A 24,221-nucleotide genomic window follows, 5' to 3' on the forward strand; every position below is an offset into this window, starting at 1 on the left:
GCATATTTTTGAGCAATTTTCTTCGGCTCAGACAAAATGAGGGACACCCATGCAGTTAGCCATTCGCCAGTTCAATTATGTCTTGTGCTAGTAAACTCTTGAGTTCTTCCTCCACCTTTCGGTTGAAGGTAAACTGGAACTCGGCGATAAGTCTGAGCTACTGGTTTTACTGCTTAGTTGATATGAAGGGTGCCCTGTGTGTCTTTTCAGTTTTCCAAGCCCTCTGAAAAGTGCTGAGTAGCCCTTCAAGATGCTATGATGCTCTTACATATGATATGTCATGGCCAGAAGTCCAATCAGTTGTGCCATGACATTGCTTAGCAAGGTGCTGTGATGTCTCCTCGTAGGACATGGATCGCTTCCTGCACAGACATGTTGTTGTATTTCAGCATCTCCTTAAATTTGCCTAGATTAATTACTGGGCATTTTACACCCTGTTAGAAATGGGAGTTCTGGTTGGCTGGGGCTTGCGCCTAAGCCAGGCAGAAACCACCACTCTAGTCAGGGCAAGGGAGTTACACTGAAGATAACCCCTACTCACCCCCTTGGTAGCTTGGCACGAGCAGTCAGGCTTATCCCAGAGGCAATGTGAAACTCCACACAAGGTTATATATCAATATAGCCTTTGTATTATCCAAAACACATTAGAATAGTAATCACACAATATGCACTGTGCCAACCGGCACTAGGCAACATTTACAGGGGATTATATACACATGACACGGCCAATTGGGCCACTATCAGAACCATCACAAAGCACAAATGGTGAATGTAGAACACGACCAGTAATTACTGGCAAAATACTGTACTCAGCATTCTATCCTGAAAAATAAATCACATTATGCAATCAGCATCATAAGCCTAAACACATTACGCAATAATCCTCACAAGCATAAACACATTATGCGCAGATCAGGGTGCATAAATCACATTTGGCATATACATCACATAAATCACATTAGGGCCTTGTGCCCTACCAACCTACAACTGGTCGCCAGGCCAACTGGCCTTCTCTAGGGGCTCAAATGCCTTATGTCCAAAATGTTAGGGCTTGGCTGCCAATGCAGCAACATCAACGTGCGCAATTGTGCTGGAGCAGTGCAGGAGTGTATCTACCTCCTTCCTCAGCAAAGGAATCAAAATGCCCCCAAAGAAATAATGGTGCTGGCACTACTGTGCCTCTTGGGTCCCCACTGGGACTTTACGACTCAAATGGCTCCTTGATGCAGCTGCCCGCAGTGGTGCGGTGCAGCTGTGGACAAACTCAAAGAGGCACTGGCACTTCGGTGTCCTCTGGACCCCCACTGGGGCCCTACAAACAATGTGCCCCACGTTGGAGTGGCCCGCTCCCCTGTGGGTCCACTCAGGACAACAGGCACCGGCAATGTGCCTCGAAAGAGGCTCCCCTCACCAGGCTCTTCAACCAATGCAGCCTCCCAATCGGCCCCACTTACCGGGACAGGCTTGGAGGCTCCGTCTCCTCTCGTGGTTGGTCCCGCACTCTGGTCTCCTCCTCCGGTACCGCGGGGTTCTCCTCACAGCTACAGGCACGTGGGGCTTCCCCCTTCCACACGGGGAGGTCCCGTCTGGCACAAAGGCATCCCTTCCTTCCTATGGCGGGAGGCAGGAAGAGCCGTCACAAAGCTCCGTCTCTCCTGTGTTGTGGTTGGGCGCGTTGGAGCTCCTTGGCCCCGTCCACAACCAGGCAAGGCCGCCTGGCTTCTGGGTCACGCTGGCAGAGGCCCGGTGGCACCTACACTCGGCGGTACAATGCGGGGTGGGCACCAGCTTAAAAATAAAGCTCCATTGCGGGGTGGGCACCCGCTAGTAACCACCAAAGGTGGGCTGGGCACCCGCTGTTAAAAATATGCAAAAAGCGGGGTGGGCTCCTGCTCCATTTGGCAAGACTGCGGGGGAATCCCCGTGTCGGGATTTGCTCTAAATAGGTGGCAGCTCTGCGCTGTGAAGCACACGCTCTCTCGGTAGTAAAACGCTCTCAAGGCGCTAGAGTCCCAAAATCCAGGGCAAAGTTCTAGGGGTACAAGGCTGGGTCCAGGCAGGCCATCACAAAGGACCCTCCAGCAGGAAGGCAGTCCCTCGTGGCGGTTCCTCCAGGAGCCCAGCAGCAGCAAGCCCCCAGCACAAGAACAAGCACAACCTTCAGGGGTCACAGCCCCTATATTTATATTACATCTGGGCTTTGTCTGCCCTGGCACAGGGCTTGGGAAACCAGCCAAAACTGGTTCAGGGGGGAATTGGATAACTTTGTTTACAAGGCTCCTCTTCTTCTTTGTCAGGTGGGGACTCGTCATCAGACACACCACAGGGGGGCAGAGCCAGAACTCACTAGGGCAGGCACAATCCTATTCAGGGTCAGGGAACTTCTCATCCCACTACTCCAAATGCAGATGTCCCATTCAACCTAGCGCTGACTCACCCTGCCCCTCCTGGAGCCACACACACCTCACCAGCCCCTGTCACTCAAAAGCCAGACATGCACTTCACATCAGGCAGGCAGACACATAGCACACAAAGATGCCAACTTCTAAAAGTGGTATTTCTAAAATAGTTATAATAAATCTGCGCACACCATTGCGCAGAATTTATTATTACCATTCCAAATATACCAAACTTGACCACGCTGCTTCTCTCATATCAGAAATTACCACTGAAACACTTATCAGGGAATCCCCAATGCATTCCTATGGGAGGGCAGCCTCACAGTAGTGAAAAATCAAAATGGCTGTTTGTCACTACCAGGACATATCACACACTTTAAGGTACATGTCCTACCTTTTACCTACAATGCACCCTGCCCATAGGGCTAGCTAGGGCCTACCTTAGGGGTGACTGACTTGCAGTAAAAGGGGGGTCACAGACATGGCACACACTTTAGGTGCCAGGTCACAGTGGCAGTAACACTGCAATCACAGGCCTGCAATGGCAGAGGCCTGAGATAGCTTTGAAAGGGTACTTTGGTGGGCGGTGCAATCAGCGCTGTAAGCCCACCAGTGGCATTTAAGTTACCAGCCCTGGGTATATGAGATACCACTTTACAAGGGACTGACATGTAAATTAAATAGGCCAAACAGGTGTAGACCAATCTTACCATATGTAACACAGAGAGAACACGCACTTTACACTGAACAGCAGTACTAAAGTGCCCCGAGTAATAGAACCACCAGCACTATGTCAGAAAAAAGGCTAGGAGAAAGGCAAAAAATGACCCTACAAATAGGGCCAAGTCCAACACACCCCATGTGAAGACATGCTATGTTATGTTAGGATTTTATAAAGCGCAATAGTTACTCCGTTCTGTGTGTCCTCACTCTAGATTCCAACTTAAGAGCCTCGCACAACCTGTCGAAACTTAACTAGTGGCCTAAGACTGTCTAAAAAAATCAACCTCAACCTTGGAGGCAATAGTTGTGGTTAGAGGTTCATTTTGTCATGCTCAAACGCACACATGAAGTTGCAAGGCTGTCGTGCACAAACCGTAGTACGTAACCCGCTACCCGGAGGTCCATCGTTGCTGTTTTCTTGACGTCTTGTTTGTCTACTGGCTGTATGTGTTCTGATTGTCTGCATGGCACCTCACCTTCCACCATGAGGTACAGGCACTCATTAGTTTCTCGTACTAAGGTAATGTTGGACTTTTTTTCTAACATGGTGTTGGTGGTTTTAGAACTCTGGGAACTTTAGCACTGGTTAGCAGTGCAGAGTGCGTGTGCTCTCTGCCCTCCATAGGCTAACATTGGGAACTCCCCCCTTATGATATAACTCCTAAATAAAACAAAATAAGTATGGCATGTTTGGTATGCGTGGAATGGAAATAATAAATGCTGCACAATGGTGTGCGCAGATGTACTTTCACTGTTTTAGAAATGCCACTTATACAAGTTGCCATTTCTGTGTGCTTTGTGCCTGCTTGCCTGATGTGGATTGTATGGCTGTATTTAGAAGTGACCAGCGCTGGGGAGGTGTGTGTGACTTCAGGGAGGGCAGGGTCAGGCTGAATGGGAGGTCTGCAACTGGAATAGTGGGCAGAGAAATTCCCTGTCCCTGAATAAGTCTGTGCCTGCCCTGGACAATGCTAGCTCCGCCCACCCTACTAACACCCCTCCCCGTGCCAGTTGGGACTGGAACTTCCAGGACCCTTCCAGAAGCTTCTGCCCCTTCTAGACGCAGGGCAGAGAGGTGTATAAATACAGGGGCTGTGATCCCATGTGGTTATTGTGCTTGTGCTGACTTGGAGGGAACACTCTGCCAGGAGGAACCACCGTGGGACCCTGCGTACTGGCCCCTGTGCCCAACTTTGCCCCTCTGCCTTTCTGCTGGACCAGGAAGAGACTTTGGCTGGAGTGTAGACTGCTGCGCTAGGAGGATTACCCCACTGCTGGATTTGACTGTTCCCAGGAACTGCTGTCCTGTTTTGCTGAGCTGCCCTACTGCCTGCTGATCTTGCCCAGCATTGCCTCCAAAATTCCTGCCTTCTAGTGCCTCGTAAGCGCTATATTTCGATTTCCCCCAGAAGGAGCATGGATCTTGCAGCACTGTGATTGCTGACGTGCTGCGAGGGAATCCCGGCGTGTGGGATTCCCCCTACGTGTGGCCAAGAAGAGAGGGAGCACACCCTGCGTTTTCCGCACCTTTGCAGCCTCTCACAGGTGCCCACCCCGCTTAAACTGAGCAGGTGCCCACCCCGCAGTGGTGCCGTTTCGCGGGTACCCACCCTGCATCTACGCTTATTGTTTAGGTCAGCGGGTGCCCACTCTGCATTTCCTTACTTTTCAAAAAGAGAGCGAGTGCCCAACCCGCATTTGTGCCATTTCGTGGGTGCCCACCCCGCATCTATGCTTATTTTTAGGTCAGCGGGTGCCCACCCCGCAATTCCTGCCTTTTGAAAGAACAAGAGCGGGTGCCTACCCCGCATTCGCCACTACTCTGCAGCGGGAGCCCACCCCGCGTTTCACCGCCAGGGAATCACCGCTGCAGCCCGGGAGCACCAAAAGCGGAAGACCGGCACCTAACTGTGGGCGGGGCATGAAGAGGAAGCTGTGGCCAGTGGACTGGCAGGGCTCCCATGCGTTGGAGAGAGCCCAGCATGTAGCAGAGGGGTAGCGGCTGCAGCGGTAAGGAAGGAGCAGTATGGAACCGAATTGAGCCTCGCGGGCTCCGCATCACAGTCCCGGTTCCCAGGAGGAGGGGCCCGGGTGAAGTCAGGAGAAGCCCCGGGGCGGGTCTGGCCGAGGCACACTGTCGGTGCCTGAAGACCCGCTCGGGGGAAGAGCAGAAGCCGACGACCGAAGGAGACCCAGGACTGCCAGTGAGTGGGGCTGGCCTGGGAGCAAGAGCGAGGCACATGACTGGTGACTGTGTACCAGAGCGGCCCAGCAGGAACAGGGGGCCGCTTCAACGTTGGGGCCACATTTGTTTTTGAATCCCCGTGGGGCTCCAACACGGACCGGGCCACAGTGTCCCGGGGGCTACACAGCGGTGCCGCAGTTGCGGGCCACTGCAACGTTGCTTCTTTTGGGCACCATTATTTAGTTTCTTTTTAGTCCCAGAGTGGGGCTCAACTTGGTCACAGCTGCACCACAGGAGCGGGCAGCTGCAATGTTGTGGGCACTTGTTTCTGACCCCAGAGCCCCAGAGGGGGTCTCCATCTTGTGCAATTGTTGGCAGTGCCTCTTGGGCTCATCCCAGCTGCGACGCAGAGGCGGGCAGCTGCATCGTTGTGGGCAACATTCCTTTTAGAGTACCGAGGTGGGGCTCCAATCTACACCTTGTTGGTAATGCCCTGATGTCTGCATAATGTGTTTATGCCTAATGCTTTTCTCAAAGGTTTACGTTGCTGATTTTAGTAGGGTTTGTGTATAGTGCATTCATGCTGATGTTCTGCACAATGTGTTTTCATGCTCTATGGGACGCTATGATCATGCCTAATGTTATGCCTGATATCGTGCTATGGTGATCTAGGCTTATTGTCTGATCTAATGTGTTTTCATGCCTAATGCTAATGTGATGTCGCTAAGTTCCCCATTTTACCAGTAGCTACTGGCCGTTATACTTTTACTACTGGCTGTTATACCTTCATTGCTGGTGGTTTTACATTTACTGTTTGTTCTTTTTGATGGTTCTGGTAGCGACCCGATTGGCGCTGCCATGTACATAATCCCCCGTAAATTGCTACTTGGTGGCAATTGGCACAGTGTATATATCTGTCATTGTGATTCCAATGTGTTTTTATAATACAAAGGCTATTTTTATATAACCTTGTGTGGAGTCTCTTTTGTAGTGTGCGTAGTGTGTCGCCGCTGTGTGCCTGTGTTGCGCAAACGCTTTACACATTGCCTCTGGGATAGGCCTGACTGCTCGTGCCAAGTTACAAAGGGGGTGAGCAGGGATTATCCTCAGGGTGTAGCTCCCTTACCCTGACTAGAACAGGGGTTTCTGCCTGGCTCTGGCGCTTGCCCTAGTCTACCGGGAAACTCTGTTTCGAACAGGTAGCGTAAGAGTCAGCAGAGGGGCTGCATTTGTATGTTTCCACGTGTCTTGCATCATGACTCAAATTCGTCCTTGGTCTATTGAAACAACCTCTTTCTGGCCTTATAAACCTGCCCCAACAGAGAGTCACAAAATGATTGTCTCTGTTACACTTTTGGTACATCTGTCCCATGGCGGGGCAGGTGCTAACATGTGGGAATGCCAGTCCACAACGATAGCATGTTTGCTCATTCTTGGTAAGTGGTAGTTGTTGTGTTTGTTGCTGGTTCTCACCATGTGGTGGACCTGTTCCAGCATCCGTGTTCTACCACTTTCCATATTGATGGTGTGCAATGTGGCCCTGGTGCCTGTCCTCACCATGGTCAGTATCTTGTCTAGTGTGTACGTTTCGTTTAGCATCTTCATTCAAAATGCAGTTGACCAACACCCTTGAATAATATGTAGTCAAATTCTCAATAGGTCTCTAGTTTTCAGTCTGGTTGTGAAATCTTCAAGGGACTCATCCACTCCTTGGCATGCCATATTGAACGTGTATCGTTCATAGTCAACATTCCGCTGTGGATCAAAACTGGCTGTGAGACCCTTGATCAAGCCCTTGACTGGCCGACTGACTGACTGAATATTTATAAAGCGCACTATTGCTGAGGCGTCTTGGCGCTGAGGTGTGTGCAAACTTGAAACAGCTGACAGATTTAAAGTTAGGTGAAAAGCCATGTTTTTATATTTTTCCTGAAGAGTGTACTGCTGCACTGAAGTCATAGCTGTACGGGGAGGGAATTCCACAGTTTAGCTGCTTGGAATGAGAAGCCCTTTCCTCCTCACCTTACTCTTCTTATCTTGGGGAGGTGTACCAGTCCAGTATCAGTGGATCTTAGACAGCGTAGTGGCACATAACGGGGAAATAATGATTGAAAATCCTCCGCCCCTCCTCCATATAGGGCTTTGTGCACTAGGCAGAGAGCCTTAAAATCCACCCGCCGTCGTACTGGAAGCCAGTGAAGTTGCTTTATGCTAGTGGACGTAGCATGGTGTTTGGGTAGATCAAGCAATACTCACGCTGCTGCATTTTGGAGTGATTGAAGTTTAGAAAACTTACTTGCGCCTGCTCCCAGGTAAATAGCATTACAATAGTCTCCTCTCGATAGAACTAGAGCTCCAACTACGTTTTCCTCAAAGAGAAAGGGATAAAAGGAAGGATCTTATGCAGGACTTTCAGCGTAAAAAAGCAAGCTCAGGACACTTTGTTTATCTGTGGGACAAGCGTTAGATTTTATCGATCAAGAAGCCTAGATTCCTAGCCTTGGACACTGGAGCAGGGCATGTTCCAGCTTCGGAGGGCCACCATAGTTGGCTCCAAACTGAAGGTTTCTGACCAAACTCTACAACCTCGTTTTTTTCCGCATTTAGTTTTAGGAAGTTGGTGTTCATCCAGGACATCAGAGCTGTAAGGCAGTTGCGGAACCGTTCTGCTGTCGTATCCACGCTTTGCGTTACTGACACCACTAACTGGATGTCATCCGCGTACGACACAAGCATAAGACCATGGCTTTTTATTAGTCTGGCTAATGGGGCAACGTATATATTAAACAGAGTCGGGACAAGGCCGAACCCTGGGGAACTCCACCTGGGAGAGTGAACATTTCTGACTGAAGTTCATCCCAGTGAATTAGTTGTTCCCTAGATGCCAAGAATGAAGTTAGTAAGGCTAAGGCTTTATCCCTGATGCCGACAGCCTTCAGCCTTCGTACTAATACCACATGGTTTAAAGTGTCGAAAGCTGCGGTTAGGTCAAGCAATATGAGGACTGCCCTCCCACCTCCATCCATCACCTTGTGGATCTCTTCTGTCGCCATGATCAGGGCTGACTCAGTAGAGTGCCGAGATCTAACACCATGCTGAGTGGAATCAAGGCTGTTATTTTGATCCAGATATACCGTCAGTTCAGAATTCATAACTTTCTCCATGATTTAGGAGGGTAGAGGTAGGCAGGAGATCGGGCGATAGTTTTTGGTATCCAAGGGATCGAGAGTGGATTTTTTTAGTATAGGTTGGATACATGCCTCTTTCCAACTCAAAGGAAAAAACCCTGAGCTTGTGATTTGATTTAGTAAGGGGGTCAGGGATGCACTGATCTCCTCCGGCGCCAGATGTAAAATGTACGGGGGCAGGGATCAAGGAGAGACCCGGACTTGGTTTGCAACAATAGGTCTGCCACTTGTTCTTCTCCTAGCGTGGAAAACCTAGTTAGACTGCATTGGGGTACCATATCTTCCTGTCCTTCCAAGCAGTTAATCCCATGCGCTTCTGCTATGTTCAGGAGTTCATTATAGACGGTCTGGACTTTGTTTTGAAAGAAAATAGCCTATTTGTCCACAAAATTTTGGTCTGGTACAAACACAATATCTCGCGGACACCTCGACAGAGCAGTTCCAGATTTAAATAATTCCTTCAAGGAATTTGTGGCCTCCTGAATTGTAGACGTAAAATATACCTTTTTAGCTTGTTTTGTGGCAATCTTATATTCCTCTAAGGCTGTGGTGTAGTCTTTCCTATGTACCATGCTATAATCAGATCTCCAAATACATTCCTTACGTCTACAATTGATTTTAAATTGTCTGAGTTCAGCCGAGTACCAGGGAGACAAAGCTTGCTTTCTCCCTGGTGCCAGCTTGTTTACTGTATCACTAAGCCAAATGTCAAAGTTAGTTGCTGCCACATTGGAGTCTGCCATGGCTGGGGGCATCTTCACCAGTGCTGTGATCAATTAATTTTGTTGGATTGATTTCCAAGGACGTGATTTGACCAAGGGGGGTCCATTCCTGCGATAACTGCTGGTTGCTGGAATCTTAACAATGAAATGGACTGCAGAGTGGTCTGACCAAGGTAGTGGTCGTACACTCTTCACTTCAATGAGTTGATTGTTGGTTAAAATACCATCCAGCGTATGGCCTGCTTGATGCGTTGGCTACGATACAATCTGACTCAGTCCATAACTGGCTAAGTTATCTGTCAGGCAGGATGTGTCAGAATTATCAGTAGCTTCTAAGGGAAAATTAAAATCACCCAACACCATAAAGGAGTCAGTGTCTCAGCATGATTCCAAATAGGTCTGCAGTGACCTGATAAAGGAGGATCTCATCCCTGGAGGTCTATAAATAAGTAGCCCCAGGAAGAGTTCACGGTTATTCTTTTTAACACTAAATGCCATTGCCTCTGCATCCAGTGTGGGTTCTGGCACGATCCTCACCGTAAAGTGGGACCGGTAAATTAACGCTATCCCCCCCCTTTTGCCCCTACCCTATCTGTGTTAGCAACAAAGTAACCTGCCGGCACCGCAGCGTTCCAATCCGGCTCAATGGTTCCATTAGCCCAAGTTTCCATAAGAAATACCAGGTCTGGGTTTTTCAACTTGAATCAAACATTCTTAATCGTACTTATGTTTGATCATCACCCTAGTGTTAAGTAGGATGCAACTAATAGCATTGGGGTCCTTAATAGGGGTACCTTGCGTTAAAGCATAACCCTGGGAACCCCTACTATCTTGGGGGGCATTGTTGTTCTTGTTGTTAGAAGGCATAACACCTTCCCTATCCCTGATTGTGTGTTTTGTGCAATGATTCAGGGCCGTCAGACCACATGTGTTACATCGCCGAGGGCTGTAATTCATTTTATCCAGCACTAGTTTTGGTTGAGGGCACTCACCGAGATTAAGGTTAAGTTTGCTTGGCGTGTAGAACTGCCTCATGAAAAGGGCAGGAGTCCTGGCGCTGGTTGCGCTCCGGGCGCCAATGGGCGCAAACGGGCTTGCCTTTGGCACGCATTTGGTGTGCCCACTGCACGGTCACAGCTTTCGGTGATTTATAGGAAGTGATGATAGGGAGCCAGGCAGCAAACTAAAGCACTGACCTCAAGACGGGTCCACTCTAACAGGCGGGCACCGCAGTCAGCGAATTGGCAGCTATTAAGGTGAGGCTTACAAGTTTTAAAAACACAATATCACCATGTTAAAATACAATCAGGTTAAAAATAGCACGAGTAGAGTCTCCCCAACGCTTTTATCAGCGCTATTCCGATAAGCACGTTACTGGCTGCGCGGTCGCTGCATTTAGGGTGACCAACCATCCGTAAATTTCACGGACAGTCCGTAATTTCGGCCGTCTGTCCGTTGTCCGTGAAGGATTCTTTAACGGATGCCATTTGTCCGTAATTTTAACCCGGCACCGGTCGCACCACCCTAAAGCTGGCACAGCAGCATCGGAGAGACCCAGCGGGATGGCAACCCTCACACCTTCAGCCCTTGATGAGCTGTTAAGAGGTGCTTGAAGGTGACTGAGAGGGAGGGGCTGACGCTTCAGGAGCAGGGGCATCTATTCAGATGCAAACATCCCTGAATGCGTCATGTCTCTGCAATTTAGAGGGGCCTCACACATTCCCTGCCTTTCTGCCCACGGCCCCAAAAATCGTAGAACCGGCCCTGATTACACCGAGGCAGCACGTGGTTCTCTTCACAGAGCTTAATTACTGTTACTAAATTGTAAGCAAACCTCGGTTCTTAAAACATGCAGTCTATAATGTAATAAAATAAAGAAATGGCACAGTCGCACCCACACTGATTAACAAAGTATGGAGGACAATCAGTTAAATCAGTTCTTTTGGAGTATCTCCTTTAAGTACTGTACATCACAGTGGGGGATGGCAAATCTAATATTTTAGAAAGAGAGCCTGTCGTCTCGTTGTCTTGTCCAGGAGGGGGTGAGGAGCCCTACCCCACCATGGAAGAGACCAAGATGATACTAGAATACTACATGCCCACCCCTGTGCCCACCCTGGTGGATCCTGTTCCCCCTCCTGTGATGGCTCCTGCCCCCCACCCCCATTGATGGCTCCTGTCCCCCCATGTGGTGGCTCCTGTCCCTCCCCCCCCCCCCCCCGCCTGTGATGGCTCCTGTCCCCCCTGTGATGGCTCCTGTCCCCCCTGTGATGGCTCCTGTTCCCCCTGTGGTGGATCCTGTTTCCGCCCTGGGTGGCTTCTGTCCCAGTCCTGGAATGGCTCCTGCAGCGAGGGTGAAGTTCTTGATGGGCCTCTTCTCAAAAAGGCTCAGCTCAAAATTAATATGAAAAGGTGAGCGAGTGAGTAAGTGAAGGGATGGGTGGATAGCTGGATGAATTAGTGAAAGGGTAAATGGATGAATGAAAGATTGAATAGATGGAGAATGAGAGAGGATTGATGAGTGAGTGGAAGGATGGATGAGAGAAAAGGTAAATAGCTGGATGTATGGGTCGAAGGGTAGCTGGATGGGTAAAAGGGTGGATGGATGAGTGAAAAGGTGGATGATGAGTGAGTGGATGGATGGGTGAAATGATGGATGGATTGATGAATTGATAAGTGCAAGGGTGAATGGATGGACGGATGAGTGAAAGGGTGGATGTAAGGATGGATGAGTGAGTGAAACGGAGGGTAGGTGGACAAAAGGATGAATAGATGAGTGAAGGAGTGAAAGGATAAATGGATGAAAGAAAGGATGGATGAGTGATAGGGTCAATGGATGGATTCATGAGTGGATGAGTAGATGGATGGAAGGAAGGATAGCTAAGTGAAAGGGTCGATGAAGAGAGAAAGGGAGGATGGATGGATGACTGAAAGGGTGGATGGGTGGACGGATGAGCGAGTGGGTGGATGGATGAGTAAGTGAAAGGATGGCTGGATGGGTGAAAGGGTAAATGGCTGGATGGATGAGTGAATGGATGGATGGGTAGAAGAGTGGATGGATGAGTGTACAGATGGATAGGGTGAAAGGATAGATGGATGGATGAGTGAAAGGATGGATGAAGGGATGGATGAGTGAAATGATAGATGGAAGGATACATGATGGATAGGTTTGCAAATGGTTGAATATGTTTGGATATGGCTGGGCTTACTTATATACTATTGCACGACCTCCTCTGTCTGTAAAACATACCTATTATCCAGAAGTTTTGTCCTGAATTTTGACCTCTTGTCCTGAATTTGTGTCCTGAATTTTGACCCTTTGTCCTGAATTTTTACACTCACCATCCTGAATTTGCACCAATGCCAGTTGGTCACCCTAGCTGCATTCGGTGATTTATAGAAAGTGATGATAGGGGGCCGGGCGGCAAACTAAAGCGCTGAACTCAAGGCGGGTCCGCTCTAACAGGCGGGAACCGCAGTCAGCGAATTGGCAGCTATCAAGGTGAGGCTTACAAGTTTTAAAAACACAATATCACAATGTTGAAATGCAATCAGGTTAAAAATATCACAAGTAGAGCCTCCCCAACGCTCTTATCAGTGCTATTCCGATAAGCATGTTACCCGCTGCGCAGTCACAGCATCCGGTGATTTATAGGAAGTGATGATAGGGTGCCGGGCGGCAAACTAAAGCGCTGACCTCAAGGCGGGTCCGCTCGAACAGGCGGACCCCGCAGTCAGCAAATTGGCAGCTATTAAGGTGAGGCTTACAAATTTTAAAAACACAATATTACAATGTCAAAATACAATCAGGTTAAAAATATCATAAGTAGAGTCTCCCCAACGCTCTTATCAGCGCTATTCCAATAAGCATGTTACCTTGCATGTGGTTATTAATTCAGGTGGGAAAGTTACAAGCAGATCCTCTACGTCATCGCCCACGAAGTTGAGGAACAGGTCTCTGGCTGGTTAATATGAATATTTTTTGCATATACCTTGTAGATAATGTTCAAAACGCCTGATCCTCTTTTCGCATCTAGCACCCTTAATTTGAGAGTCAGAGAGGTCAAAGGGCAGAGGGTGTCGAAAGATGGAGTTACGGATGTTTTCCTCAGACATGGTAATGGCCTTCTCTCTGTAGTCTCCTTATGTCCATTTTTATTGGGCTCTTATGTGCTTTGTTCCTTGATAGAATGGGCTTCCTGACCTTAAAATGGCGATTTCCATGGCCTTCTATGGAAAGATCGTACCCGCCTGACCTCAAGATGGCTGCACTTTTTGTTACCTATCCAAATAGCCTCACTCCAAGATGCTGCTCTCATTGGTTTGAATAGGGCGTTGTCTGACTTCAAGATGACCCCAAGGTGTCACGTGATCTTGCATGCCTTTACGGTCGTCTGAGGTAGCCACAAAGGCTTCTCGGGTGCTGCTGGGCCCTAGTTTAAAATGGATTGGCGGTCGGGCTGTTGCTTCTGGAGCGCGTTTGAGCCTTTATTGAAGTAAGCCGGCAGGCTAAGGCTTTGATAATTTTTCTGTCTTTTCCGCTGGCCTTTGTGTGGTGCTTCTCAATGTGAGGCGCATGCATGCTGTGGCGCTTCCCTGTACTGGAATGGATGGTACATGTCCACCTTCTCAGCCAGATGTCTCATCCCTTGCCCCAGAAGAAGTACTCAGAGACAGGAATGTTGGGGATGATGATTCTTTATTCTTGTGCTGGTCGAGATCAGTACATGGATGCTGGGGACCACTGGCACTTCCCATGCCCTCGTGTCTCCATGCAGTATTTGTATGTCCCTGAGAGTGCCCCCTCTACATCTCGCTCTGCCCCTGCTGACTGGAAGCAGTGTCCAGTGCAGTAATAATGTGTGCAAGGTCCTGGCACCCTGCCACATTTCATCATTGCAACAACCAGGCTGCAGAGTCAGGCCTGGAGACATGTTTTATAGTGTTACTGTATCAGGTGGCACAATGAGTGCTAAGGTCCACTAATAGCATTTATTTACAGGCCCTAGGTGGATGTAGTACCAGATACCATGGACTCATAAGTAAATAGATTATGCCACATAGGAATATGTCCATTTTACAATGTTTAAAGGGAGACCACAGCCAATTTACCACTGGTTGGCAGGAGTAAAGTGCACTGAGTCCTGTGGGCAATAAAAACAGGTTCAGTAATAGATGGCAAACATCTGGGAGAATGCCACACAAACAATGATTATTTCCAAACGTCTTAGAGCTTGATCACAACAAAGAATGTCTCTAAAGGAACCATTTTTAAAGTTTAGCAAGCACAAAGTGACAAACATTGCAGAAACTCTAGGGCCAAAGTAAGCATGAACATACACAACACATTTTGAGCTTTTCGATAAAGTCACTTTTGTATTAAAAAAAATATACTACATGAAGTGACAAACAGTGTAAAAATACTACCTTTATATCAATCATGGATATAAATACAAGAATCCAAACTTCTTCACAAATGTATAATAGGAAGACTAATATCAATCAAAAATGCTCTGCCAAGTTATATATTATCTTTAATCAAAAAGCCTATTATATATATTCTTCTAAATGTATGATGGTTGTAAATATCAAGTACTATATGTAAAACAAGCATTTTCAATGCAATAGGTCTCGCATTACTAAAAGTTTGAGTTATTGGTGTTACATAATTATTTGCAAAGCCAATAGCTCAAACTTTCAATAATGCGATACTCATTGCATTGCAAATGCTTTACCTTTGGTATAATCGCGGCACCCACACTTTACTTTTAATGTTATAAGTAAAGCGCGGGTGCCGCGATTATACCAAAAGTAAAGAAATAGAAAGAAACATCTATTTCTTTACCCTTGGTATAATCGCGGCACCCGCACTTTACTTATAACATCAAAAGTAAAGTGCGGGTGCCGCGCTTATACCAAAAGTAAAGAAAAACAAGTGGCGTGCGCGTCACACCTGTGTCTGGGCACGATCATAGCTCCTCCCACAGCCTATTGGTGTCTATTACGCGCTTGGTGCGCGTAATAGACACCAATAGGCCATGGGAGGAGCTATACGTGCGCCTCGGGCCAATTGCGTGCAGTCTTTTAGAATAAGACGCACGCAAAGGCCAATGGGGGAGCTGAAAAGGAAACGCACACGCAAGAGTGTGTAAGATTCCAGGGTCCATTTCTGAACCCCGGACAAAAGGACTCTCGCCTGCGCGAGCACTGCTGCGCAGTGCAACGCAGGTCGCGAGACCTAAACACATTTTGTTTTTGTAAAACTGGTTAGAAATGTTATTTAGTAATCTCAACAAGTGGACTATAACATTATTCCACAGTTACAAGGTGAACATGGTATTGTAATTATCTTATAGATGATTAAATTATTGATACCATTAAATAATAAGCTGTCAGCATGTTTCAATTTCATGAACATTACATGAGAACTAGATGTTTGAGACTGACTGTTTAATTCTGCAGGCAGAACTTTGTGGAATAGAAGATCAAATGATAGTCCATAAGGTCATAATATTCATTATTCGATGATATTTGCTCATTTCTCTGCAGACAGTTAACCCCTGCTGAATATGGCCGTAGAACTGTTTTCTGGTTTATTTTAATTTTTTACTGTTCACAGTCTGATGTCAACAAAATTATCAGAGATAATATCAGCAGTAATGCCGTCAATGGGGGGGGTAGTCGGGGTGGGAGTTATAGTTAGCTTGCCTAACCATAATTTGCCAATTATGGGGATTTTTAGGTTTTATTTTGTAACCATAACCAGCGGCGGCTCCTATGTTTAGGCGGAGGAGTGTTGCCCTACTTCTCTTTCAGCAGTGTACACAGGAAAAATAAAATGATAATAAAACAAGTTTATTATCTTTTTATTTTTCTTCACTGTCACTGAGCCGAGTCTTGGGGGCAGGGCCGTCCTGACGGAGACTCAGCAACAGGGAGGAGGAATGTTAGGCACTAAGTACCCATGTGGGTTTAGCCGGCTGCCTCAACCTGGCCAAACCGAGATGCGCACATTAGCCTTTCTCCAACCCAAGCTGTGTTGTACAGCTGAGTGGAGAAGAGACACAGGCTCCCAGTCCCTGTCTGAGTGCCGAGTCAGGCCGATCAGATGAATCCCGGTGCTGCTCTCATGCTGGTAAAAGCATTACCAGGATAAGAGCAGTGTCTGGATTGGCCATGGGGTGTCTGGAAGCTTGTGCACTGGCTGCTGGGAGTTCACAGGAGCAGGCGAGCAGAAGACCACAAAGGTAGCAGCCAGTAGGTAAGTAATATATTATTTTCCCTATTTTTCTCCCCTGTGCTGCCCCCTGTGCTGCCCCCACACTACCCCCGTGCAACCCCCCCAGTTTGTCTTAACAGTAGCCGCCACTGACCATAACTTCCCATTAATTGGGTTTTTGTAGGATGTGGGGCTGAGCCTCTGTGTCCTGCAACAGCAGCCCCAATTTTTTCCTGCTCTTACTGCCAACCAATCAGATGGCTGCAGTTCTTCAGACCTACTTTGAGAAAGATCCCTGAACAACCAGATTTGACTTTTTTTTTCATTTGGGTCTGTGGAAACAGCAAAACCAGGTTCGCTGTACTCTGTAAATTAAACGCCCAGATAACTTTAAAATGTATCCATTAATGCCCAGACAGAACACTTTTTAAACACTAATTTCTCTAAAACTACTCGACAAATTTACACCAAACCAAGCAATTAAAACTCTGCTTTAATGCCAAGTTGTGTGTAATTCTGTTTGGCTGTTTCTTTCTGTATGGATGGACAAAGAATCCTACAGCAGTTAAAATGTGAAATGTCAATTTTGTCATTCTCCCTTTATTTTTGGCCCCATTCGACTAATAGGCACCTAACTTTGGATGAGCGTTTTTGGCGAGGGGGCGGGAGTTTTCTAAAGGTTTGTTGAAGGGTGTCAAAGTCATTAGCAATACAAAAAATATCTTTTCAAGTCTGATGGAACATGCATTAAGAGTTTCTGCAAGCCTCTGACAGAGAGGACCTGCAGGAGCTGCTAATGTGAATATAGGAATGAAATTTCAATTCAGCTGTGCGGCATGTGGCTTCCTATTTCTGTAAAGGTGCTTCCAACAGGGATTTCCTGGACTAAATCTGCTCCGATCCCTGGAGATTTCATACAGAGCCACAGCTTAGTCTGCTTCATCCTGTGACAGTGTTTCCCTGGTATTGGTTTATTCAGTAGTTTTTCTTTCTCTCTCTCTCTCTCTCTCCCTCTCCTTCCGCTGGTGACATTCACAGCGTGCAGGGACCTGGTGACTGCTGCCTGCGATCGGAAACTGAACACATTCGTGCAGATCTCTGTGGTGCACCCGGCGGAGCAGAGCGGGGCCAGACACTGCAGCACTGAAGTAGTCGAGGTGAGTTCATATCCTTGACAGCAATGCACTTTCGCTTTGTGATAGCACGTCAGACCTTTAGAGAGCCCGGCATGCAGCAGAGACGTGTTCCCACACGAGCATCAACAAGAAACTGATATCCCCAGCAGTGCACGCCACCGAAATCCATCCTGCTCCTGGCATGCACTCAGCAGCAGCAAAAGCAGTCAGGAACACACAGGCTCGCCTTTTTCAGAAAACGTGAATTCCTTCCTTCCGCCCCACCCTCCCCCCCATCAAGGGCCATGAAGAGAAGTCTGGCTATTTCAGAGTGGCTGCAGCAGGGCTGCATTTGTTTTTGCCCGCAGACAGCCAGAGCCAAAACAGTTAGCAATGACCGCTGGCCGATGCTCGCGCTGTTTATTGATTACAGAACTTTATGGGCGAATGCTTGAGCGCTTTCCTTATTCAATGGTTGGCATTTTTTTTGTTAGTTGTGGTTCCTTTACTTTTTCCATTTCTCGTGTTTTTTGGGAAATCAAAATCTGCTACGCTTGAAAAAAATGTGCGCCCGTTTTCCTGCTTGCAAAACCAGGGTACGTATTCATGATGTTCTGGCCTGAATTGGGCAGGGAATGTGGGGGAGGATTGAAGCCGTCTTTGTTGGACTAGTTTATCAGCAGTGCTGTGTTTGTTTAATGTGCTACGATACTCCTTCCATTCGATTGTTCCCGCGTCTTGCATCTTTTACCTAAACTTGAGGTTTCCTGGTCTTGCATGTGTTGTTTTAAAAAGGTACTCTGCAAAAGGAACCATGTAATGATTGTTATCTTTCATGTGACACAGTTGCAACTAAGGATCGGGCATGTTTATCCTCTTTGAAGTGCTTTTTTGATTTCACCTTATTCCATGTGGGCAGAGACAGTATGGTTTCCGTGTTGAACTTTAGCTTGGCATTATAATGCTTTCTGGGAACTGTAGTCTTCGGGTGGGTTTTAATTGAGCTGCTTGGATGAATGAACTTTAGAAAAAAGATTGATATCCGAAAAACCGAGGGCTAGAAAGAATGGTGTTTTGTAGAAGTTCACCGAGGTAGCAACTATGTGGTATTTACATAGCTGCTAAGGGACGCAAGCTATGTCGGTCATTTCCCGCCATTCCTGACCTATAAGCCAAACAGCACTTTGGAGCCTGCATTTTTCAACACTTTACCCAGTGTTACAAAGAGAAACTCGAAATCCCAGAGTGCAACTTACCACTGACTAAAAAGACAGAAACGCCTGTAGGTGTCTCACAAGGCATGAACCCTTTGACAGCCATGTAGTTGGGTGCATAGTAAGTCGGTTGAGTGCCTGCTTCAACGAAGTGTCATCAACGTACAGGCAGTAAAGCCAATTCGGCCTTTCATCCTTTCAAGGTCGATAACATGGGTACCTCAGAGTCTGCTAATAATATGATAGCCCTGTTTGCTACAGAGTCCCTGGCTTTTTCCCACTGGCCACTGTGCTGATTTTTCGTGATGTGCTGTTCATAGATTCTACAGACACCCTGCCATTGCTCCTTCCAGCTTTCCCGCCCCCTTGTTTGTAGTTTAGGGAATGGTTTGATGACGTGAGGGAAATCCACAACGCAACTCAGGCTGTAAACGATCAATACTATTTACCCGAAGGGCTGACAGTGAATCTCTGCACAGCCTGTACCTTTCATGGCCTAACCTGCTTGCTGGAAAATGTCCCTTTATGTACTGAATCGACATGGACTTTTATTATAGATTGTACATACCTAATGCATTATAAGTCTATTATTAACACCGAGTGAAGAGTAAGCGATGAACTACATAGGGTGCGCAGCATCTCCTCCCACTAAAGTTCTCTGCGCTGTCAGTTTGTGTATCAGCTCTGCGTGTGCGTTTGTTATCTCAAAAGGTCACATCTGCTGCTCTGTGATGTTAACTGTGGTTGCCGCATGCCACTGTTGGGGGCGAGCGGGGGATATTTTCGCTATCCTCTCCAGTTCTCCGGTAATCCTCAGCAATGACAATCTGTCACTTGTAAATTCACGCCACAGCAATGACAGAAATATCCTGTGAAATATGTTCGGAGTTAGTGAAAGTCGTGCACTCTGTTTGGGGCAACATACTGCTACAGGAATCGAAATGAATCATTCGTGTCTGTTAGACCTGGCATCATTGGCATGAGTCTCTCCTCCATTTTTTTCTGTTTGCCTCCTCTGTTTACGATGTTTTTGCTGGATTATTGCTTTGGGCACTGTGCCACTGCTGATCAGTGCCACAGTGCAAGTGCTCCCTATGTTAAATTGTTACATTGATTGGTGTTACCATGATTGGCTTGGTTGACTTACTGTTCAGACCCTAGTCTAGTGCACTGCGCGTGCCCAGGGCGTGTAAGTTAACTGCTGCTGGTGGGCTTGCAGCACTGGTTGTGCCACCCACAGAAGCAGCGTGCAAAATGTGTCTCAGGCCTGCCACCGCGGCGCCTGCGTGCAGTCCCCGACTGCCATGTCGACTTGGTAAGGAAACCTACTTGCCAGTCTCTAAACCTTCACTTTGCCACATTTCAGACACCTCTATGGTAGGCCCTAGGGCAGGGTGCATTGTTGGTAAAAGGTAGGTCATGCCCTGATGTGTGTGGCATGACCTAATAGTGAATTACAGCCATTTTCGTTTTTCACTATTGAAGGGCTACCTGCCTCCAATAGGCCAGACTGGGCAGACTGATTATTAACTCCATTATAATCTATCTGACTCAGGGAGCATGGTAGCATGTCGAGTTTAGTATCCCTGAACTCAGAATTTAATAACACACCCTTCAGGATGGATGGTTTTTAAATTCTATGTTTGAAAATAGCACTTTTAGAAAGTGGCTATTTTCTTGTCCAACTATCTACCGGTCTCTGCTGGTTTGGTGTGTGTGTCAGGGGCTGAGTGGCTCCAGAGGTCTGAGTGAGTCAGTGTGGGGTGAATGGGGCGTTTACACGTAGAGTGAGGGAAGAGTAGCCTGCCCTGCCTGACACAATACTGGCCCCGCCTCCTGCTGGGCGACTGATAGCCCTGCTCCTACCAGTGACAATACTGGCTCCGCCTCCTGCTGGGCGGCTGAGGACTCTGCCCTGCCCAGTGAATAGGCCAGGTGCCTCTGCCTGGCAACACCCACAACAAACCTGAGATGGTGGGAATCGCCCTGCTTGGACAAAGGGAACAAAGGGAAAAAGGGGTATAAGAGAAGGACCCCTGAACCAAGAACTCAGATCACTTCTGACAAGGAAACCTGTACCAAGGACAAGAAGCCTGCTGATCTAAGGACTTGCCTCCCCTTTCTGCCAGAGTGCTGTTTTGCTGTGGAGGAACCTGAAAGCTGCTTCTTTATTTTTGCCAAGGAACAAGGAGAGAGGAACTTGGTGTGTACTCTCTGAACACTTGCTAGGAAATCTCCAAGGACTGGAAGAGTGCCAGTCTCCTGCTGAAGTCACAGGGCCAAAGGACTTCACCATTTGCTGAATTGCTGGAAAGTGTTGTTTCCAGTACACAAGGGAAAATCTGCAGTCTCGACGCCGCCGACGCCGCCGAATCCAGCTCGACATCGTGAGTAACGGCTCCAGTGTCCCGAGCCTTCGACGCCGGCCGCCGGGCCCGATCGACGCCAGCAGCAACGCCAGTGAGCAGTGGGTATCGGCCCCGGCTCCAAGTGACCCCGTCTCGACGCCGGTATCGACGCCAGTGAGGAGTGAGTATCGGCTCTGCCTCCAAGCGACCCCGTCCCGACGCCGCTGCTGATCGCATCGACTAGACGCCCGTCTCGACGCCGTGAGCGCTGCTCCGGCCCGACATCCCTCGACGCCGCTGCGGATTGACCCGACTCCGAGGCACGATCGACGCCGACCTCGACGCCGACATCTCGACGCCGTGGATCATCGTTTTCTTCGTTTCTCAAGGTACTGTACTTGAGGGGTCTGTTGCGACTCCAGGCTCGACGTAGCGCTCCTCGCGGTCGACGCCGAACCTTGGGAATCTTGTAGACTCGACGTCGTGTGACTCCTGTAGGGGTTACATTGTTGCCAAAGAACTGTGCTCAGAAGAATACTTTGCTAAAGAACTATTTGCCAAGAAGGAACCTTACTTGAACTATTATTTTCCTTCCAAAGAGTATTTATTAAGACTGTGGTATATTTTTGTCGTTATTTGGTCTTGTGCTAAGCCTTATATAAAAATATTATTTTGTATAATAACTTCTGTGTCGTGTCCATCTGTAGTGTATTCGCTTTATTACTGTATGTGGTCATAAATGCTTAACACACTGCCTCTGAGATAAGCCTGTCTGCTCTGCCAAGCTACCAAGGGGGTAGCAGGGGTTATCTGAGTGTGTAATCCCCTTGCCCTGACTAGAGTTGGTAGGTCCCTATTTGTCAGAAGTGTATACCTCTGCCAACTAGAGACCGCCGGTTCTAACATTGGTGGTCAGCGGTGAGGATTTGAACTTTGCATTTATGACTCATGTGCAGTGATTAGTGTGCGCTACATAGTGAAAGCAGACCATAACGCAGCCACAGTCTGTTGGTAGGATATTCTATTTTTGTTCTCCGCTTTCCTGGAGCTTATTTTCTTAAACACTGCCAGTTTTGACCATGGAGAATGCCGGAGCTGCTACACCTGTGGAGAATGTTGTGGGGGAATTCGATAAGGAGAAGATAGATTCCTACACGCTAAAAGATCTAAAAGGATTTTGCAAGCAGTTTAAAGTTCCTACCACAGGTGTCTCAAAGAAAGAGGGCTTCCTCAAAGCGCTGAAGGCCTGGTTAGAGGCCAGAAATCCCTCTGATCCGGTGGTGGTACCGGAAGAGGAAGAGGAAGAGGAAGAGCCCACAGGTGGGCCAGTGTCATCTCCAGGCAGTAGTGCGTCCTCTAGGAGCCTTTCCCCCGAAGAATTAGAAGACAGGGAGAAGGAGAGGGGGTACAAGTTAGAAATGGCGAAACTTAAATTAGGAGGGCAGTTGGAATTAGAGAATGCAAGAAGCAAGAGAGAAGCTGAAATGGAGAGCAAAAGATTAGATTTTGAGAGAGAGAAATTAGCGTTTGAACGTGAGAAGATGGTGAGGGAGATGGAGCTTAAAACTAAGAGTTTAGAGTTGAATCCCTCTGGTGGCAGCACTCCATCCGTGCCTGCAGAAAGTAGGTTTTATTTTCCTAAAGATGTGATCAAAGATTACAGTAAGAATGAAGATATTAGCCAATGGTTTAAAGCATATGAGTTAGCATTGTTGGCCCACCGGGTCCCTGAGAAGGATTGGGGAACGGGGTTGTGGAGCCGCTTTACAAACGAGGGGAGAGATACCTTGTTGAGCCTTCCTGCTGAGGATAGGATGTCTTATACTCATATGAAAGATGCTTTAATGCTGAGATATGGCTTAACTCCAGAAAAGTACAGACAAACCTTTAGAGAATGTAAGAAGTTGCCTGGTACTACGTGGGTTGAATATGTGTCTTTTTTCTGCAGAACCATGGATGGTTGGATAAAGGGTAGCAAGGTTGATAGTTATGATGCTCTTTATGATTTGTTTGCTTGGGAGCACTTGTCTAATAACTGTTTTCCAGAGCTACGCCAGCACCTTGTTGATAGCAAGCTATCTAACCCTAGAAAACTTGCTGAGGAGGCGGACCGCTGGGTCAGTACCAGGGTCCACAAGGGTCCAGTGGGAGACTCAGCCAAAGGTGGGCAGGGTCCCCAGCAGAAGAGTGGGGGGGACAGGGGTAAACAGAGGGAGTTTCAGAAAGGGCCCCAAAGTAGTCCCCAAGGGAACCAAGGGAAGGGTTCCCAGCCTCCCCCTGTAAAGAAGCCAGAGGCCCCGACAGGTAAACCTGTTCACAGGGGCCCCATGACCTGCTATGCCTGTAAGCAGGTGGGACACCGTTATTATGATCCCCAGTGTCCCATGAAGGATTCGAATGCACCGCCGCGTGCACCCCCTCGTCAGGTAGCGAGTGTAGCCCTGGGAGGGGAGGAGATGGGTGCCCCCGGTGGGTGGGGTCCCGCAGAAATGTCCCTGGTCTCTTTAGGAGACGTGGAAATGGTCCCTCCAACCCCTCTGCCTAGTAACACTAAGAAATATAGGCAGTGGGTGACCATTAATGGCCATAGGGTGGAAGCTCTCAGAGACACCGGAGCGAGTGTGACAGCTGTCAAGTGTCACTTGGTGTCCAGAGAGCAGGTGGTCCCTCATGCATTCTACCCCGTTGTAGCTGCTGACAACTCACAGAGTAAGTGTGAGGTAGCTCAAGTTCCTTTTGAGTGGGGGGGGGTCTCAGGTACTCTTCAGGTTGCTGTGAGGCCCGCCATGCCTGTTGATTGTCTCTTGGGCAATGATTTGGAGGACTCCCCTTGGGCTAAGGTGGAGAGAAAAGCGCATCTGGAAATGTTGGGTCTGCCTGAGTGGGTGTGTGCGACCACCCGGTCCATGTCAGTCAGTAAGGGTGTTGATGGGGGCCCGGAGCCTGAAAGTATGGCCCAGGTCCCAACCGTGAAGAGAAGAGGCAGGGGGCGCGGGAAACCGTCCCCCATCGTTCCCGCGGTCCAGGAGGGAGCAGACCCTGAGGGGGATGCCCTGGAACCGACAGGAGAACAAGTGGCCGAACTGGGAGACCTGCCCGAGCTGACCC

The 24,221-nt window shown here is 48.2% G+C and overlaps 1 protein-coding gene across 2 annotated transcripts in view; it reads left to right on the forward strand.

The window, feature by feature from the left end:
• The window catches only part of INPP4B (inositol polyphosphate-4-phosphatase type II B), a 2,419,090-nt gene that overhangs the window by 315,737 nt on the left and 2,079,132 nt on the right, over nt 1–24,221 (forward strand). For both annotated transcript variants that reach the window (XM_085641585.1, XM_085641586.1), the window contains exon 3: nt 17,475–17,593. In XM_085641585.1, coding sequence (XP_085497711.1) covers nt 17,475–17,593 — 119 coding nt within the window. The remainder of the gene's footprint in view (nt 1–17,474; nt 17,594–24,221) is intronic.

Source organism: Triturus cristatus, chromosome 2_2, assembly GCF_964204655.1.
Source record: "Triturus cristatus chromosome 2_2, aTriCri1.1, whole genome shotgun sequence".
Taxonomy (NCBI): Eukaryota; Metazoa; Chordata; class Amphibia; order Caudata; family Salamandridae; genus Triturus; species Triturus cristatus.